The sequence below is a fragment of the Montipora foliosa genome, chromosome 10 (genome assembly GCF_036669935.1).
Source record: "Montipora foliosa isolate CH-2021 chromosome 10, ASM3666993v2, whole genome shotgun sequence".
NCBI classification, from domain to species: Eukaryota; Metazoa; Cnidaria; class Anthozoa; order Scleractinia; family Acroporidae; genus Montipora; species Montipora foliosa.
Genome location: NC_090878.1, coordinates 30,686,234 through 30,706,410, shown reverse-complemented (window position 1 = coordinate 30,706,410; position 20,177 = coordinate 30,686,234). Strand labels below are relative to the sequence as shown.

General features: G+C 40.2%; 2 protein-coding genes across 3 annotated transcripts in view; both read right to left on the bottom strand.

The window, feature by feature from the left end:
* The window catches only part of LOC137974435 (transportin-1-like), a 30,404-nt gene extending 26,900 nt beyond the window's left edge, over positions 1–3,504 (bottom strand). Inside the window, exons 1-5 of one of the 2 annotated variants that reach the window (XR_011117458.1) lie at positions 3,388–3,499; positions 3,140–3,215; positions 2,731–2,987; positions 560–693; positions 135–216 (exon numbers count right to left, since the gene is read on the bottom strand). Coding sequence is in view for 1 of the 2 variants with exons in the window: in XM_068821398.1 (XP_068677499.1) it covers positions 135–216; positions 560–693; positions 2,731–2,987; positions 3,140–3,215; positions 3,388–3,486 (648 nt within the window). In the remaining variant the exon portion in view is untranslated. Of the gene's footprint in view, positions 1–134; positions 217–559; positions 694–2,730; positions 2,988–3,139; positions 3,216–3,387 lie in introns of both variants that reach the window. The other variant, XM_068821398.1, reaches the window with a different exon arrangement.
* Positions 3,505–12,321: 8,817 nt separating this feature from the next.
* The window catches only part of LOC137974319 (NFX1-type zinc finger-containing protein 1-like), a 55,704-nt gene continuing 47,848 nt past the window's right edge, over positions 12,322–20,177 (bottom strand). Inside the window, exons 21-26 of the mRNA XM_068821208.1 lie at positions 19,690–19,773; positions 18,298–18,471; positions 16,516–16,587; positions 14,343–14,415; positions 13,813–13,899; positions 12,322–13,374 (exon numbers count right to left, since the gene is read on the bottom strand). Of these exons, the coding sequence (XP_068677309.1) occupies positions 12,359–13,374; positions 13,813–13,899; positions 14,343–14,415; positions 16,516–16,587; positions 18,298–18,471; positions 19,690–19,773 (1,506 nt within the window). The 3' untranslated portion in view covers positions 12,322–12,358. The remainder of the gene's footprint in view (positions 13,375–13,812; positions 13,900–14,342; positions 14,416–16,515; positions 16,588–18,297; positions 18,472–19,689; positions 19,774–20,177) is intronic.

The following is a 20,177-nucleotide window of genomic DNA, read 5'->3' as shown; positions in this document are numbered from 1 at the left end:
AATATGTAACTTAACTGAGAAATATTGACAAACATAACAAAGGGACATACAAAACTAAAACAATTACAAAAAGATCTTAGGAAAATAGTTTTGAGCATGTTGAATCACATCATACAACAAGTCAGCTGGCTTACCTCAATAAAAGTTGCGATGTGCACCATGAGAGCCTGTGTTCTAGTCACAATAAACTGATTTACGCAACCAATAGCATGCGACCTAAAGGAAATTATGACGTAATAAACAACTTGCTACTGGGATCAAACTGAACTCTTCACCACCATACGTCAACATCAAGACTATTTGTACATGTTTAAGATCAGGAATAAGTTTTGGTATTATTTTCAAAGATTTTAGACTAGGCTTTGTTTTCTTATTATTTTGAGCATAAAATTTCAAATTCTGCACTTTTTTGGTAGGGAAAAATCCAAACGATCTAAGGTCAAAATTTGTTTTTGGATTTTCCCAAAACACCACACCCTTACTTTCTGCTAAAAAGCCTGGCTGCAAATTATGGGTGCAAAAACCAAGATCAATCTATTGACCAAACAAAATAACAGACCTTATTTTAGGGCTTGCATGTCTAAAGAACTGCAGAAACTTTGGAATAAGTATGTTGAGTGGCCTGTTTAGTGCGTCACTGTCAAGTTGTTCAGCAGAATCCTCACAGATCTTCTGTAAAGCCCCAAATGCACCCTATCAAACAGAACAAAATTTATATTGTTGGATCAAAAACAATATTATTATCATCATTATTGACCCACAGGAATTGTACTACGAGTACTACAAAATCTGTTATTACTATTGCCATCATCTACATTAAAGCAGAAATTAGCAAGTCAAATTAAAATTGTTTTCCATTCTACAGTTTTGCGCTCAGTTACCAGGCCTTTGAACAAAAGTGAGGCTGGAGTTGACTTTGCTTTGATACATGTACAAACCACAACGCCTTCTTATGTAAATCACGGTTTTGTAATGCTACATGAAAATGACGAATGAAGAGATAAGATTCAAGATGAATATGGAAGAGATCACTCAGCAGATAAAACTTAGGCACTGGAAACTGATTGGGCATGTGCTGAGGAAAAGTGGAAATGAGAACACAAGGATAGCCTTAAAATGGACCCAAGAAGGAAGACGTAGGAGAGGTAGGCTGAAGGAGACATGGCGAAGAACGGTAGAGAGAGAACAAGGTGAACTTGGGTTCAAAGGTTGGACAGAAGCCGGTTGTTGTGCGAAAGACCGAGAAGCTTGGAGAGAGAGAACGCAAGGCCCTATTTCCCTCAGAGGGAAAAGGAAAAGATGATGATGATTTACATACTGTGAGAAAAGCGGTGAGGTCTGTATGAAAAACAAGGTCAACTTTGGCCAATATTCAAAGGCCTGGCAACTGAGCACATGACTGTAAAATGGTCTATTGGTGGTTCATTGAATTTAACTCTGCTCCAGGGTCGTGAATAGAATTCCCAACCATTCTTCAGGCTTAGCTTCCCAATTTTGAAACCGTCTTATTACTTCTATTTATAATTTTTAAAGAATTTTCAAAATAGAAAAGAAGTCCTAGAAATTGTGGAAGCCATGGCTAACATGTTCAATTTGTTTTTCTTGTCCTTGAGATAACTACCACTGCAGAAGGGAAACACTATTTCTAAATTATTGAAATGTGACTTCTTGTTGATTCTCCATCTTGTCCAAACAGTTCTGGTCGTGGTTCTGCAATTCCCCATTTTCCTGTGCCTCCACAGAAAACAAAATTTGACTGGAGTGGGGCAATTGGATAGTATTTGCACCAATTGCAAACAAGAGGGTTTAAGTTGCATGGCAAGATTATAAGCACAGAGTATGAAACCGAGAAAGTGCAAGCTTCATGGCATTTCCCAGAAGGTTTTAAATCTTACCAGCACTTTTACAGCAGAATTTACAGTCAAGCAATTCATTTTTATAGAGCTCAAGGTTTTTTATTACAATATCAGGTATCAAAATAAGACTGCTCCACAATGTATATTGGAAGGTATGTAAATTGTTTTTGTCCAATATAAAGCTCTCTTTTGAGCCTTTATGTACTCTTAACCTCAAACAAATATGCTTTCGTTGAAAAGATTAAAAAATACAATATTAAGATTTTGATTATTATTCTAATTAAATATTGCATTGTTGATAATCCTTTTTATCCTTATTCTATAGTAAGATAGAAATAAAGTGCTTATCATAATAGAAAAAAATAATAGCAACTCTTAACACCTTCATAGAAATTAAATGATTATTATACAATAATAATTTAAGCCCAGCTGGCATTTGTCAGCACTTATGCAAGCCTTGAAAGAGCAAATAATTATTGTCAGGCTGAAAGATAAACAAGCATTTCCCTGGTGTTGGATTTTCAACTATCTGCTGTCTTTTAAGAATAAAACACTAGCTTTTTTGGTTACTGGGGTGTCAATTGCAGATATTTTTTTGCTACTGAACAAAATTAATAAGACTTTTGCGTCATGTTAGGACATGTTCTGTCTGGAAACAAAACTGATATTTTGCTTCTTCAAGTTCTTGCATTGGTAATGATGATGGCAGGGAAAAATAACTAATTCATTCATGGTTTTCTTGTCGAAAAAGGAATTCTCTGTAGAGAAGGGAGATAAAATTGAGATTTAAATTATTGCCAGATTTTAGTTTTCAATTTGTAATGAACGACACTTAGTCGTAATCTCAAAATATAGGCCATTTTCTTTCGTTTACCTCGCATACATTATAGTCTTCACTATCCAAAAGCTGGCACAATGCAGGCAACAGCTGTGGCCAATTCGTGAGATCTCCTTTCGCAGCAACAGTTGTTACCAAAATCCCGATGGTCGCTCGTATGAGCGGCGAAGGATCGCCGATAGCTTCAAGACACTCTGATTTGATAAATTCTTTCACCGGATCAGGGAAAGTGTGGTAGTGAGATTTGACGTTGTTTTTAAGAATCAAACCAGAGAGGGAACGTGTTGGCTCGTCTGAAATGAAACAGGAAGCAAAGAAACAAACAATGTCAATTTCAACGGCATTTGATGGACGTAGAGGAAATTTTGCACGACATGTGATCGTTCCGTTCCCGTGTTTACCGGAACTTAGATTTCACTCGCCAGTACCTAACATTAATGCTTACCTTCGGTCTTTAACTTCGTTAATACGAATATCAGGTAATTATTGAAGTCGGGGAATTGATTTAAAGACTCGAGTTTCTGAAAGGCAATTTCGTTAAGGAATGCGACTGAAATGGACCTCGACTGCGACCGGTTTGATTTCAGGAGGCACGTGTGACGCGCCAAATCATGTCGGGAAAATGACCAATATTTCAGCAAATTCCGAAATAATTTTGAAATTTAACATCGCAACGCGTAATGTAAAGGATACTTGTTGAACTGCCCGCTGTACTTCGGTATTTGGGCTTTGACTTTCCTTCAGAAGTTGAATAATCTGCTGTAAACCGTCTTGGTCCGGTTGCCACGCCATTTTGGTTTCTCTGAACCGGCTCAAAACCCCTGCATTTCCCGTCAAGCACCGGACACCCCCATCCAGTCGGCAATCTTCGGCTCTAAGCCGTAAACTTCGGTTCCAGTCGGTAGGCGCGTTCGAATGAATCTCGAACGATGTAACTTGTTTCACCATCCGATAAAACTGTTAAAATTCGCTGTCGTAATCTTCTTTACAAACGGGGCCTGGCTGTCTGGGGTAAATGACAAATTAGCTCATCCTCGATCGTATACTAGCGAACACCTCCTGCCTAGTCAGACTCGAGTAAACTGCGTTGGAGTGAAAACCCGATGAAACTACAGCGACGTTTAAATAACTCTTCTCACATAATTTTGACTATTTCGTGTTAATATTTTGCACAGAGGAAGGCAAATAATTTTACCAAAATTATAAACAAGTGAAGAGAGCGTATAGAAATTTTCTAATGATAAAATTTATATTATCGTTACCATATAGTTAGGTTTCTTTCTGTATATTTTTTTTAAAATTAAAAGAATGCTATAGGATTCATTAACCTCTTGTTTCCTTTTAAAGATGCAATTTTTTTTTTTACATCTTGAATAAAAGACAAGTTATTTGAGTTTTTTAAGTCGTTGGAAACCGAACAATGCCACCTAGCTAGCTAGTGTGAACAAGGCCTCGTGACCAAAACAAGGCCTCATTTCACTTAAGGTGACTGAAGACAGTTTTTAAGCACTTTTACTTCCACGTCTGCCATATTTAGGCAGCTTTTGCTAGGAAGCTCGAACTTGGTCACTGATAAACTGATAAGTGTTACCACGAAGTTTTATATTTTTGACAGTCAATGTGCTCTGCAGGCTGTTACCATGGTAACACATCTGGATTTAAAACAAAGCCTAAAGGAGTCTTATTCATTTAGGCATAATTCACTCATCAGTAATAAAAGTAATAAAAATAAAGTTTAATAGCTGTTATCATACAATTTCAACGGACGGAATTTTCATAACAGATAAACGTTTTTTTCTTTTTTATTACATACGGGGCAAAATAACCGAATACTGTTTGGCTGAGACAGGGGGCATTTTTCCTTAATCGCGAGGGCTCTTTTGGTAATCAAGAGGGCATGATTACTTGATCCTGATTGGTTAACAGTTGCTTATCCAGAGCAAGCGAAGTTACAAGAGAATCTTCTTCCAGATTAAACTACCTTTTTCTCCACATATTAAAATACACTTTAAGTGCTATTTCTTTTGACAGCAACGATTAATTGAATTGAACTTTAATTAACTGAATAGGACCGTGTTGATTGTCTTTTGTCGCCGCAATGTAGGGGCTTTCCTTGATAATTTTGCCCTTTATGTGATAAAAATGCAATCGCAATGTGCCCTCGAGGAATTAAGGATTATTTTCGGGTGAGGCTAAATCGGGTGGGTGGGTGGGTCGTGGGTAGGTGGTTGATATGGTTTGATAGCCAGCTCTTTAAGCCTTAATTTAATATGGGGGTTTAGGTATCTGCAGTTTAAACCGGACGCGCTACATTGCTCGGACGCGAGACACTGCCCCTGAAGGTATACGGTAACCTTAATCAGTAAACGAGTGCTATCTTCTTTACACGAACTCGTGAAAAGTGTAGTTAACCGAACCGTGAAATGAAAGCTAAAATGTTAAAAGAGGGTTTAGGTCTAATCACTGACACGAGCGTTTAGGCTTTATACTCGTATGTTACTCGTATGTCTTCTTATGTATTCGTGAGATGTTTTAGTCACAATCGACGTTTACGCATTTCCAAGACCACGGCAAGAACGAGAAAGAAAGGATTTCGCCATACTCGCCATATTTTTGTTGTTTTTCAAAATCCGCGCCGGCCCAGAAAGCTGTGGTTTCTTTTAAAGGGAAACTGTCAGCCATAGCAGATGCGCCAGCTTTCGGGCAAAACTTGAAAAATTTCAAGTTTGACGAGGAAAAACAAAATGGCGTCTTAAAGCGTTGTTGGTGCCAAGAGAGACTTCTCGGACGGAAGTGAAACTTTCCTAGCGCTCACCCGGGAAAGAGAGAATGAAAAAATGTCACAAGAGGTTTCAGTCATTTTATCCCAATATCACTGAGGTGTAAAAATCGGTTTTGTGTTCGTCATGTTTGCCCTTCGCGAGATTTTAGGTTCGTGTGCTCATAAGATTGTTTTGCATCTGGAAGTTATCGATCATAGCTTTTAACCAATGAAATCTCCGCGTCCTAATTCTATTGTGGATTTTGCTGCACCCAAAAAAGTCAACCGAGATTATAACTCGGATATCTTTCAGGTATTCCGAGTAATAAAAATGACTAACTTGAAAGCTCTTCCGCACTTTTTACATCATCTCCACTGCTAATATAATATACAATAAAATATTTCAGCGCGTTGATTGGATGAGAGCACATCAATCAATCCCTATTTAGAAAAATAGAACGCACAGAGTGCAGAAAGTTGAAATAGTAACATTGGGGACTTTGAATCAATGTGGGAGTAAAAAGCTGATGGTCGTCTGCATAAGCCTTAAGCTTGGTCCTCTCAATGTGGAAAAAGACATCTTTAAAAATAACACTTTCATGCGCGGGACACCAAGCCTGGCCAGATCGGCGCTTTCCGAGCTTATAATAAGCACATGTCCCCAAAGGCTTAACTCTCTGAGATCTACCTGAGAGATAGTTCCTCAGTAAAGCTCAACTTGCGGCATCGATCACTGCCGTATATTAAGTTAAGCTTGGAGTGAAGTGGATACTGAATTAAATCAAACGCTTCGGAGAGATCCATAGAAATAATCCCAACAAGCTCATCACAATCACGGATCGCTGACAACTATGAAGCTTCTTGTGGTAGCTGATATAATCCAATAAAAGGCCAACATAAAAATCATTCATCTGCAGAACCAGCAACCTTTAAAAAATATTTTTCAGAGCACGGAGCACACTTACGGATTTGTAAATTATTGCCTTTACAAAAATCAATAACAGCGGCAGGTACTCTAATTCGCCGAGGTGGGATGGTGTCGTGTCCACTGAAGCGATTTATGAAAGTGATCTCTTTTAGCACTTTTAGACCAAGAGCTCGCTGCCTTTTAATACTTTTTTTAACGATAAACGGTCTGCAGCACTTGGCTTTGTCGTATAAGAAGATATCATTAAAACATCTGCTGCATTGAGTATATGTGGGCTCACGTTTAAGCATCACGTGACAAATGTCAACAGTTTGTGTTCCGACGGAGAGCGAGCAAGTTGGCTCAAATCTGGTGAGTAATCATATTATACCTGCTTTTTCCGGCCATTTTCGTCTACACAAACCACCAGACTGGCATCATTAAGCTGGAATGTGCGTAAAGGCAAGCCTTTGAAAGAAAACAGAGGTGAGAGATGGTTTCACGCAGACTGGCACGCCTAAAAGGCTCTGTTGTAAACATGGCCATTCACGAGTAAAGTTGTCTCTCTGGCCTTTCTGTGGACGAATTCCACGACCTACCGATTCAATTTGGGCAAGTTTTGAAAGCTAAAAAGTTCAATGGAGGCTGTATTTTGCTGGTAGGGCTGGATGGCCCGACACTCGGGAGTCTTCCCTTGTCATGGAATGGCAGAATTACCCAGAATTCTCTTTGGGCATGAGCGAGGAAACTTAAGAAGCACGAGACTAGCCCTCATCGAATGGCTGAAGCGCAGCCAGAGGAAAAGATTTCTAACCAGATACTCAGGAGTAGGCCTGGTGTGTGCTGCTAACGTAGAGTTTGGATTTCTGAACAAGTGTTTATCATAGAAAATTTGCGAGAAAGTTGTGCTTTCATTTCGCTATAATCCTCGTGTCAAAGAAACGGTATAATGTAAATAAGAGAATAACGATCGAGATTGATATTTGCAGATCACCTGTCCTCTTACTACTAAAGTCAAACTCTTCATCTCTATGCAATAAGCGCATTCAAAATTTCCTCATACTACTTTATAAAAGTATGGTTTTTTTAATATTTTGAAAAACAAAAAGGGTTTTTCAGCTTATATGAAAAATACGTTTTCTCTCCCGTCCTCTTCTTATACATGATCTTCGCGAAAATTCCATTCTGTCCCTCAATAAACCTAGAACAACCAGCTATGGTCTTAGCTTTCTTTTTCTTACGTAACAGCTAAGTTGAGGAATGCGCTACCTGATTTTATCCGTACCTATGAGTTCACTGGTTTTAAAAGAGAATCCAGGGCCGCATTTTGTACAGCGGCTTTTCTTTTTAATGAAGATATCTTTAAATATTATGTATTTAGTATGTATCTGTATATGCTATGTATTTTAGCTGCAAACGTAATGTCTCGAAGACATTAGCTCCTGTAGTTATTCTGAAATTCGAGATGAAATGCATGTATGTCTGTTAAGTTTAGTAGGGCGCGTGCGCAAACTTTGTATTTTGCGACCTTCAGTGCTTACCACATGTCAGATAAAATGAGTTTTCCCTTGTATATTTAAGCCATCGAATTCTTACGTTAAATTGACAAGGGCGGTTTGGAGCTGTGAGTAGGCGTGGGATTTGTCACATATGGTTTAGGGGCCGACATATCTCTCCCTCAATGCCGTACCGGGAGGCAAGGTCGGTAGCAGAAAGCAGCGAAGGGCCAACTGCGTCCAAAAGCGATCGCACGGGCCGAAATCCCGGGATGACTCGTTTGGTACGACGCTCCAGCGCCGGGTCTGGAGGTACTGCGTTTTTCTCATTTGTTCGAACATTCCTTCCGCGCATGCTTAAGTGTTCTGTCTCTCCGATACGTAGCCTACCAAAAGAAAATTAAGATGCTGGTTCAGTTACAAGGAAATGACGTTTCAGTTCAACAGATTCTACAGGCATAAACTCGTAAGGTAAGAAGCGCGCGTGTCTGCTCTTTTCCAGCCAGAGGTGAGAGATGGTTTCATGCAGACTGGGACGCGTGCTTTATTGTAAACATGACGGTTCACGAGTGAAGTTGTCTCTCTGGCCTTTCTGTGGACGAATTCCACGACCTACCTATTCAATTTGGGCAAGTTTTGAAAGTTAAAAACTTCAATCGATGCGGTATTTTGCTGGTAGGACTGGATGGCCCGACACTTATAAAAAAATCTATGAAATGAGAATCGGGAGTCTTCCCTTGTCATGGAATGGCAGAATTACCCAGAATTCTTTTTGGGCATGAGCGAGGCAACGTAAGGACGTTCGCGCTCATTGGTACTGCGCATTTTTTCGCGCATGTCACGCACACGTGATGCATCGCAGACCACGAAGGTAAACACGGTGCTAAACGTGCAAACATTTTCCAAAAGAATGGAACGTGAAAGCATTTGGCATTATGGGATAGCTGTGGATCCAGGTCTTCTCGGAAATGTCACGCAATGGCATAACAGTGCGAATAGACAATCGCTTTGAGAATTTCTCAGCGATTTTACTCTCTTGATCGCCCCGTGACCCCCATTTTTCTTTCCGTATATCACTTTTTTTCCTGATTTTGTCGATTTTAACAAAAAACAAAAAAAAATCTGTACGAGAGAAGTAACAAATATCTCGCCTTTTATGCTCTCGTGCGACCGAACTTTTCTTTCTTAGACTATTATGTATCGTTTTTCCAAGGTCTATTTCACCTCAGGAAAAGACATCAGCTGCAAAAGTTTGTTTATTTATATTAGTTATGTTGAATAGGCCATTTCCGAGTTCATGTCTGCCTCCTCCTCAAAGCGAATTTCGTCTTAAAATAACGCAAGCGTCTAAAAGTGTACCTTATAATCTCGAAAAGGAGCACGGTGACCCCCCATTTTTTTTGCCTTTTTGGCCAAAGTAGATCATTACGTTTCTGCATGGTGAGTTAAAAAAAAAATCTGTACGTGGGAACGTTTTGGGCGCGAACGTCCTTAAGCAAGCACGGTGACATATCTTTTTTATTGTAGTTTTCAAAACAGGGATTAGGAGGGAACATTCAGGGAAAGTTTCAAGAAAATCCTTGGACAACTTTTTTTCCTGAGGAATCACCTTAAACAAAGTGGAACATGTGAACAGATTCAATTACTACTAATGGACAATCACGCATCATTTCGGTTTCAAAACTCTTAGTGCGAATAGACCTTTTCAGCTTGTACATTCTGTTTTCCCAATACAGATCATGTGATAATACTCAGGAGGTTTGGTCTTTTGTTTTGTTCATTAAAATGAGGGCATGCAAGCATGAATATGCCTTCATGCACTCTTTTTAATGAACAAAACAAAGGACCAAGCCTCCTGAGTATTATCACATGATCTGTATTGGGAAAACAAAATGCACAAGCCGAAAAGGTCTATTGCCAATTATTACGGTCAATTGGATCATGAAGGTTGGTGGAAAACAGTTGTTGTAATTATATTGACGACGAGGCTTGGACATCATGTTTTGACGCCATGACCGGGATCGGGATTGGCCGATAAAAACGTTCGGGATTTCGGGTTGAGGGGAAAATTTTTGGTCGGTATTCAAGAACCCTATTGGGGACCCTCCCCCCTCGTACTCCAATCTGAAGGTCATTAAAAAAATTATTTATTTCAGATACAAACACGTTCTAAAATACAAATGATTGTAAACATTATTTCGCGTGGTTTAAAGTTATTAGAGCGGAATTTCCCTTTGACGAGTTACGCTGGAACTTACGCTAAAGAAGAACCCGAGTTTTCATTATCAAGTTGTCATTTGACGAATATTATCATACTTTTAACTTAACCTAGCCAGTGAAAAGCAGTTTTGTGTCGACCCCAGAGTATTAGTTTCCTCGATCACACTGGGAAGCACCGAGATGTTTCTTCAAAATGTTCAAGCAAAAACGATTCCGTCACGATCGAAGACGTCAAAAAACAATGGGTTTAATAGAAAAAAACGCTCAGCAAGTCCTGCACGAGAGTTTTACTTTTTGGTACATTTTTTTACCACTCCTGTGGTAAAAAGGATGGCACAGGATGGCACAGTCGGTTAGTGCGCGGCCTTGGTGCAAGAGGTCCTGAGTTCGATTCCCGGATCTCGCATCCTTGTTTCGACTCCTTTCCTTTCCGTGTAGCTAGTAGCTTTAAATACCCGTAAAACGGAGCACTGATGGAGTGGGGGGAGTAAAATGAGCGCACCGTCGACCTCAGGTTTGTCAGTGATTAAAAGTTACTGTTACGAGTTATCGACGTTAAATAAGGTCTACTTTACTTTACTTTACTTCAATACGAAATGAGCACCTGACGAAAAAATTTGTTCTTTTCCTCTGCAAACATCCACACCCTACATAACAATTTTATTCCTGGAAAACTGGTACAGACGTTCGATGCCAAACGACTTGGAATAATCGCGAAATGATCAAAATAAGGGGAAGCTGTACTTTTAACCCTTTGACTCCCAGGAATGCTCAGCATGTAAATTCTCCTCACATTTTCAATGAAATGTCAGTCAGACAGGTATTGAGAATGAGGCTAATTATACGCTTAACAGGAGTGATATTGAATATAATACCAATTCTCTTGACTACCCAGTTAGGAGAATGAACGTTTTGATCTTGGGAATGAATGGGTTAAAAGATGTCCTCGAATCTGTCGTCGTCGTCGTCCTTGCTTTAGCTCTGTTCTGTTAATCTGTTTAATTAAACGATACCTGAAAGAAACAGAACGTAACCAGGTGATCTGGTGACGTAATTCGGAGGCCTGGGGAGAAAAATTTTAACGCCGTATCCCACAACCGCGCGCGGCCTTATTAGGGAGCTTACGAAACGACGACGCCGACGGCAAGACGACGCTACAAAACAATGGGCTTAATGAACAAAAACAAAGGCTCTGCATGCTCTGCACGTGCGTTTTACATTTTGGTACATTTCTTTGCCGTCATCTCCAAAATGACGACGTGAAATGACCAAATTCAAGGTTCTTTGGAGAACGTCATCACATCATGATGAATTTTCAGTTCTCTGTCTACCCTTCCAACTCACTCATACCAGTTTAATTCCTCGACAGTTACTACACATTTTTAACGCGAAACGACATGAAATAGTTTCATAGTGATATGAATAACGCGAACTCGTATTTTAAAATAAAGTCCTCGTTGCCGTCGCCGTCCTCGTTTCGTAATCTCCCTATTTTCGAATTCAACATGGCAGAGGCGAGGTGAGATCTCGTCGGGTCTACTTGAATGTTCATTCAGTAACAGGAAATGTGGTAGACACGGAATGATCTGTTGAGTTTTGGCGATGGAAATAATGCAGGGAGTTTGGAAACAACACCTAAGGCCGCGCGCGGTTGTGGGATTCGGCGTTAAAATTTTTCTTCCCAGTCCTCCAAATTACGTCACCAGATCACCTGGGAGGCCTTGGCCAAGCATTGTCTAAAACAATGTCGAGGCCCCCACACGTTCTAAGGCTTAATGTTGCAAACAAAGCTGATTTTTTGCGATGGCATTTCATTATTTCGTAAGTTATTTACTAATTTTTGGCTTTAAATTAGCCAATATCAAAAATACCATAATACTCTCCGTTTGTCCCTCCACAATTTAGCATAAGCATTGCTTCCACTTGGGACCATTGTAAGTCCCAAGAGAAAACAAAAACAATGCTTTTGCAAAACTTTGGAGGGTCAAACAAAGAGTAAAATGGTATTTTTCATAGTGGCTAATACCAAGCTATCTACAATAGTCATTTTTGAAAAAAAAAGGATTCGCAATAATATTATTCACAGAACAATTTGAGAGAGCAAAAAGGAGAAGAAATCGCGTTATTGGTAGACTCGAAAATGAAACGAAATTCAGACTGCCAACAAGTATAACTACTTCTACAATACTCTAGCTTATTCAAATCTAGTTCTAAGAACCACAAAGACTATCTTTCATGTTGTGGCATCCTTCATGTAAGAAAGTCGCGCAGTTCTTGAGCTTATTCTTTGTCTTGAGTGGGATGCGCCTTGAGGCCCACTACAAGCCCAGTCTCCTCAAACGGCCCTTTACCAGCAGCCATTGATTCCTGCATTGGATGGGCCTCTTCTTTGGAATATTCCTCCTCGGGTTTAAGGCTCTCATTTCCTTTTATTTCAGAAACACCTTGAGCTTCGCCACCCTCAGCTTGTGGTGGTACCTCTCCAAGTATTTCTCGAGGTTCGTCTGGCCTCTCTCTCTCCTGTACAGCTTTTCCTTCGCCTTCCTGTCCCGTCTCTTCAAACGGAGCTTTACCAGCCGCCATAGTTTCCTGAGTAGGTATGGCCTCTTCTTTGGAACTTTCATCCTTGATTCCAGGGGTTGCACTTTCTTGCAGCGGTTTACCATCAGTGAGTCCTTCCTCTCCTTTGACGGTCTCCTGACTCTCTTGCTCCAAAAAAGGCTGCTCTCCTTCCCGTATAGCTTCTTCTTCGACTCTCTTCTTGACCCTGGAGAGGTCTTCAAGGTCGCCTTTATGGAAAACATGCCTGGTTCTCCCATCAGGATCAACCTTTAACTCATCTCCTTCAACTTTAGTTTCTTCGCTCTCTTGTGTGGCTTTCCTTATCGCGTCGTCTTCCTGAATGTGTGGCTGTGTATCCTCGGTGGATAATCTGGCCTCTAAGGTAGGGGACTCAGTTTCTTGATCGGTAGTGGCCTTGGAAATGCGATCTTGCCCAGCCTCATCTTTGGACAAGCTGACTTGGATAGGCTCTCTGGCCTCTTTGGTCGGTGATTCTGCTTTTACATGTAATTGCGTAATCCCTGGTTTTCCATCCTCCTGAATGGGATCTCGTGCGTCCTTAGTCGTTGCTGCCATCTCTTGATTGTCTGACCCGGCCTCTTGAGTCGGTAAGCCGCCAGGGCCTTGCGATCGATACCCTACTGTGGGGGTCATTGGGTCCTGAACAGGTGTCTTCCCAGATGAAGGAGACGGTACTTCAAGCCGTGAAGGACGCGAGGAACTAATTTGAGGAACTGAAAGACGAAACATACAAGGAGAAAATTTCAGCGATATGATTCTCATACTTGTCCAATAGAGCAAAAGATTTGCGGTATTGTGTGTTCACGTCGCAATGTGTCAAGGGGTGGATCCCACTGCGTTGTTTGAAATGCAACTCACACGTTTGCAATATCTCACTTTCAGGCAAGTTTATTTTTGTTGGGTATCACAGCTTTTTTTTTCCAGGTTTGAAGCCCCTGCTATTTGCCAGCCTCTGTCCTTAGTCCGCGAATTGAAGTATTCTTGGATTTCACATGACGTCACGGTCGCCATGTTGGTGTCCCGATCCAATCCTCCGGGAATTGAAAGCTATTATTATGCTAATGTCTTCTTTTGTTTTCGTTGAAAAACATGGCTGTTGATCACATGAGTGAAACCCAAGAATACCTGTGTGGAATTTTGTAAAAACCAACCTGAATTTGCGTTGATAGTATTTACTGATCCACCTCCTCCAATGTTGAAATAAGCTTGATTCGCTCTTACACTAATGTTTATGGTTCCTGAAAAGAAAATGTAAACGAAAAATTATAATAGTGATCATTATAATCGTCGTCATCATGATCATGATCATCATCACCATCACCAATATCATCACCAATATCATCACCAGCAACATTAGCATCACGATCACTATCATCAAGGTCATTATTATCATCTTCACCATCACCAATATCATCACCAATATCATCACCAGTAGCATTAGCATTATCAGCATCAGCAGCAGCAGCATCACCATCATTCGCATGAGCAATATTATCATCATCATCACGACACCACTACTACCACCACCACCTTCACCATCATCATCATCTCAATCATCGTCTTTAGTATCAGCATCACTTTCATATCGTTGTCATCGTCATTGCAGTTCTTTTCGAGCACAATCGTCGTCATTAACAAAACCCAAAATCAAATTTTCATTATACCACTCGACGTAACTCACCGGGCTCTGTGTCTTTTGGTGGGGAACTCGCCTCTGGTTGGAACGGCTGGCTCTCCAATTGTCTTGGGGCATTCTGTATTAATACAACGAAAGAGGTATGCAAACCTTTGTCGTTGTGCCTAAGTTGTGTCTTTTCAGCTCGTTTCAAAAACTCATTAATAATTCATGAGCCTAACAGGCCATCAAAACACCGATAAAACGTCACGTGTATGAGCTTTATATCCTGATAAAACACTCCTCGTTAGTATTCTTTATTTAAAGAATACTAATAAGGCATAGCTTGTTTTTCTTGTATCACCTCTCACAATAGACCTTTTCGGCTTGTACATTTTGTTTTCCCAATACAGGTCATGTGATAATACTCAGGAGGCTTGGTCCTTTGTTTTGTTCATTAAAAAGAGTGCATGCAGGCATATTCATGTTTGCATGCCCTCATTTTAATGAACAAAACAAAAGACCAAACCTCCTGAGTATTATCACATGATCTGTATTGGGAAAACAAAATGTACAAGCCGAAAAGGTCTATTTGAACCATTGTTTTGAGTCCAGAGGGAAACGCTCTTTGTGGAATGTTTTTGAAGCCGTTAAAAAAAACTCGCAGCACGTGTTTTATCGGGTCTAAAAACACTCGTCTACGCCTCGTGCTTTTAAACCCCGATAGAACCCTGCTGCTCGTTTTTTAAACATTACTTACTCGCGTTTTCCGCTAGCTCTCACTCCATTTAATAGATAACTCTTACTAAGCGAGTCCGAGGTCCGTACTGTAAAATTTAAAGACCGAGATTTTTCCAGTAGGTAATCAGGCACGCGGGAAGGAAACTAGTTGAAGACAGGCGGAAGGTTCAATTGCCACAAAGATTGCCATGTCAAAATCGGAAAAACTAATCCATCTTCTTAGCTTTTTGAAATAGTTGCTAGCATGATTCAAACTGGTTTACCAGTTTATGTAACATAAACGACATTAAAAAAAAAACTTGCAAGAGAATGTTTATGAAATTTCAAATTTCGCCGGCCATACAATGGACCGTACGGTAAAATAAGGCCCGCTAATTTAGCCAATCACAGCGCGCGTACTATCTGAGAGATGTAATAAACGCTAATTTAGCCAATCACAGCGCGCGTAGTACCGTAGAAGTAACGCCTCCCCGAAAGTAACGTTCATTTTTTACGCTTCTGTTAAATCCGGAAAGTCACGGCTCTCCAAAAGTAACGATCCCCTCGAAAGTAGCGGCCCCTTCAATAATGTCACTTAAAACAATAAAATCTACTGTCTGTAATGTAACACCGAACTTGAGGATCGATTGATTAACAAAACTAGAGTGAAATATCAAACAATTGTCTCCTTGAATACAGAAAGGGGAACGTGGAAAAAAACTCTAAAACGGTACCGTACCTAAACTAAAAACGAATAACTATTTATAAGCGTAGTGCGTAATGCGGATGGAACAACCTGAGTGGACTAAGCAAAGCCAGATCCTTCGAAGTTTATTTTTAACTTAACTGAATCATACTGAGAATTTTACGAAAGCTACCTTACATATTACGATATACATATTACGAACGCATTTACTACTGCATTAAGTCATTTACGCCTGCGAGTATCTATACAAAAATCGAACGAAAAATACATGTCCAAACCCGTCTCCGTTGCACGTTGTCAGGCTAGAAACTTATTAAAATTGTTACAGCTTGTTTTTGTTTGGTTGCGTAACCAGCATTTAATCTGAACAACTAAATATATTGAACTTTTGATCTCAAGTTACGTTTTTTAACGTTTTGCGCCCGGGCTGAAATTGAGCATACAATCGCAACAAAATTTCAGCCCGGTGGGCGGAGCGAAATTTCAGCCCGGCCGCGCGGGCTGACATTTTGCAGCGATTACATGCTCAATTTCAACCCGCACGCAAAACGCAATTTTCCTGAGATGAGAACACACGATCAAAGCGCATGCTCACGTTCCTTTTTCAGCCTAGGCTGAAAAAATGATAGCGATTACATGGATTTTTCAGCCCAGTTTGCCCGGGCTGAAATCTTCTCCATGTAATCACCACTTTCATTTCAAGAGGATTTCTTTCAGAACAATTTCAGCTCGGGCTGAAACTCGCCATGTAATCAGGCCATAAGATATACTACGTTCACTTCTGTAGAAACATTAGAAAATTCTTGTACTCACTGGCTCCTCACTTGAAGAAAATGGGAAGAACGAGCCAAGACAACCCTTCTTTCGCATGGCATCACTTACAACCTAAAAAAAAAAAACATCGTAAAAGTTGTCCACAAACATGAAGACGCGCTCTAAAAAGAGCAGTACACGAGGAACGTGTGGATGGATCAGTTTAACAATACCGACACAAAGATTTGGCTACAATTAAGAGCATGGAGGAATAGAGCGTTTTCACAAGACGTCACGGCAGCCATGTTGGTGTTCCAAAACAAAGAAATGGCGGCCATGATGGTGTACCAAACTAATCCTCCTATTTTCATGCAAAATAATTTCTTTTGATTCAGTTATCCAATATGGCTGCTGGTCATGTGAGTGAAAAAGCCACTCTATCGGAGGATATTACAATGATGACCACGCGCGGGGATAAGGATTTTATTTCTCACTTGTCCTCGCTACGAGCACGAGAAAATAAAAGTTGTTTCCTCAAGCGGCCATATAGTGTTAAGTTTATTACAGAGATACTGATGAAATGTCCAGATCAAAAACAAGTTGTTTTATTCATTTTCGAAACAAGATATGAAAGTTATGACAAACAAATCATGATAATGTCAAATTGAGCCAAAAAGTCTGGAACAATTATACTACAGCACAAAAGTTCATGTAACTTACAATGAGAGGAAGCTAACTTTTCATTGGTTAATCGTGTTAGTTACCATGACGACACCTATATCCTCACACTTGAAAGATAAAAATATTACTAACTGCGCAAGGTGCAGATATAACATTTTAGTAAAAAAGAAAATCCCAGTATTTCATCAGTATCTACATAATCTATGTTATTTACCACTTCTCCTTCTTAAAGCATTTCTTGACCCAAAAAGCAAAAAAAGAGCGCTAAGAATTCTCCGGACACGACAGGTTTGAAAGTGGAAACTTGAACTCGTTCACAATCTAGTTTTTTTTCAGTCACATCCGAAGGTCACATAATTAGGCGATTCCGCAAGTGAAGTCACATGCCATTCCTCAAATCCATTCTATACGACGATGGAGCAGAGAGGGGAAGAAGACAGCCCATGTCCACCTCCCACACACACACATATTTGGGGAGACGGCGCAGTCCCCCACGATTTGGTGCCTCAAGTATAAAATTTCTTTGGCAAAATATTTAGTCTTGTGATAGTTTGGCAAATCGTGTCACCAGGATCGCGCCTTGTATCTGTGAGAAGACTGTCTCGAAAAAAAGCAAGAAAATAGACAACAACAAATCATCTATGTGAAAGTTTGGGCAAAAGGCCAAACGGTAAGTTCAATTTTGCATCCAAAGGAAATGTTGATGTTTGATTGGGCATGAGTGCCCCACCCCACCCAATTGGACAAAATCACAGTTTCAAGACGAATGAACTGCCAAACTAGCCGTTAGCTTCCACAACGTACTGGAAACTACCCTGTTTCACTAGGAACTCGCCATTAGCTTACGAAATTATTATAACAGTAACGCATATCAGGAAATACCTACACCTTAACATGGCTGACCGGGTGATATCCACGCAAAACAAGGGAACATCGTTTTTCACACTGAATTGGTGTTGTAAACATTGCTTACCCTCAAACAAGGATTTTAACCTTAACATCCTCGGGCCTCGGGATGTATATGGCTTGATCAAAACATTACTGACAACGTTTGTCACTTGCACCCATGTTTGCGTCTTACGCGCGAATCAAGCCAAATTAACCATCAAATACTTGTGTTAGATCTGTTATTTCCTTGCTGCTGCAGGATACACAGCTTACCTTCCAGCCCTTCCTGGAGGCTGCCGCAAACTGTGAGTGGTTTCCGAAAAGATACAAACCACAACGCGCCCGAGATATAGCCACACACAAGCGATTCATTGATGACAAGTAGCCAATTCGTCTCTCGGGATTAGAGCGAACCAACGAAATGAGGATAATATCGTTTTCTTGTCCCTGTAAACAAGAAAACAAAGCGAAACAACTCACCCCCGGTTAAACGTTTTGACGGTCAATATGTGTAGGGTGGCGATGCTACAAAGATGCATGGCTAGTTGAAACATTAATGTTGACCACCATGTATCGGACGAAAACTTTAAAAATGTCAGCCAACATGAGACTCTAAACGTAATTTAACTCCAGAGACATTGATGAACACCATTGAAGCAAGATAATTTAGTAAATAAAATAATGGCTCTGCTCTTCCGTTACAAAGTCCTTCACAGTTCGATAACATTCTCTTCATTTCTTCCACGTGAAATGACCAAATCTCATATTGTCTGGTCTCCTTGAATACTATTGTTTTGTTCTATCTTCCTTTATAATTTCCACGGCGAAGAAAGTAGCTTCATGCCTGATTCATATATCATAATCGTCGTAACGATCTTCCTCGTTCTTGCTTACGGCCGCCGATATTGAAACGAATAGTCCCGCCTTAAATGTGCCTCAGCAAAATCAGTGTCGCTATCATACTGATTAAAAATAATCTGAAAACAACCAATCAGCTGTTGGCGAAGTATGCAGTAGCAACAAAAAAGCATTTTCATTGACACAAAAGGAGCATTACTGGTGTCCGTTATAAAGAAGGAAAGGGAAGCCATGTGGTGTCCACCGGATTCTCTGCAAATTAACCTCGAATTTCACGTTTATGCAAATATGTTTCTCACTTTTCGATTACAGCAAAGATCCCGAAACGTTTGACCAGCTTTAATTTACTGGCATTCTTTTCCAAGAGTCGACCATTCAGTCAGAAAGCAAAGGTGACTGATCATCCCGACTCATCACAGGACTTAGTCTTAAAACCTGTGTGGCAAGCATTCCCGCAAAAATGAAGCGCTCCAAAGAGAGCTTAAAACGTGTAGAGCAGAAAGAGTAAGCTTTCAATATCTCTTCAAATGCCTTCGTTCACTAGGAAATACTTGCTTATCAGTCTAAATAACTGTATTGGAAAGTAGTTCGTAAAATCAGAGTAGACAGAGAGAGCTATGGAGACGCCATCTGAACATATCATTCCCTGTGATTAAATGATTCCTAGTTTTAATAACTTGTAAAGAGTACTTAAGAGAATTTCCGCAGGGAAAGCCTATATATGTCTTCTAAAGGCGGAGAGATTTATCATTACAACGTGCCACACTAATCCTCAATTGTCCTTTTTTGTTTCCACAGTTCACTCACCTGAAAACTATCAATTGTTGTCACGGTTATGTCTTCCAGGGCAGGAACTTCGGTTGATTTCAAGCGTTTCTTGATTTCATGAACCTAATAAAGACGGGAGCCGCTGTAAGAAACACTGGAGCTTTGCAATGAACTAATGTCCTTTAAGAAAAGAACTCGGACAAATAAAATTAAATGCAACAATTTTTTTCCCCAAGTATACAAAGAAACAGACATATCCAGAAATAAAAAAAGTGAGATCCCCTCACCCCCTGAGTTTGAGAGACGTCATTACATATCACCTTTTCTGTCTACTTACCTTCTACATAACATACGTCCTGATGTACTTGTGTCATGAAGTGTAAATGCAACTATAGATGTTTAAGTAATTATCCGTGTAAGGTGGATAGCAATTTCCTTTGTTATGCGGCAACGGGGCTTTCCCCACATAGGAATGTTATCATTTTTACACAGAGAATGCATAAACCTACAGGAAGGCAGTTAACGCA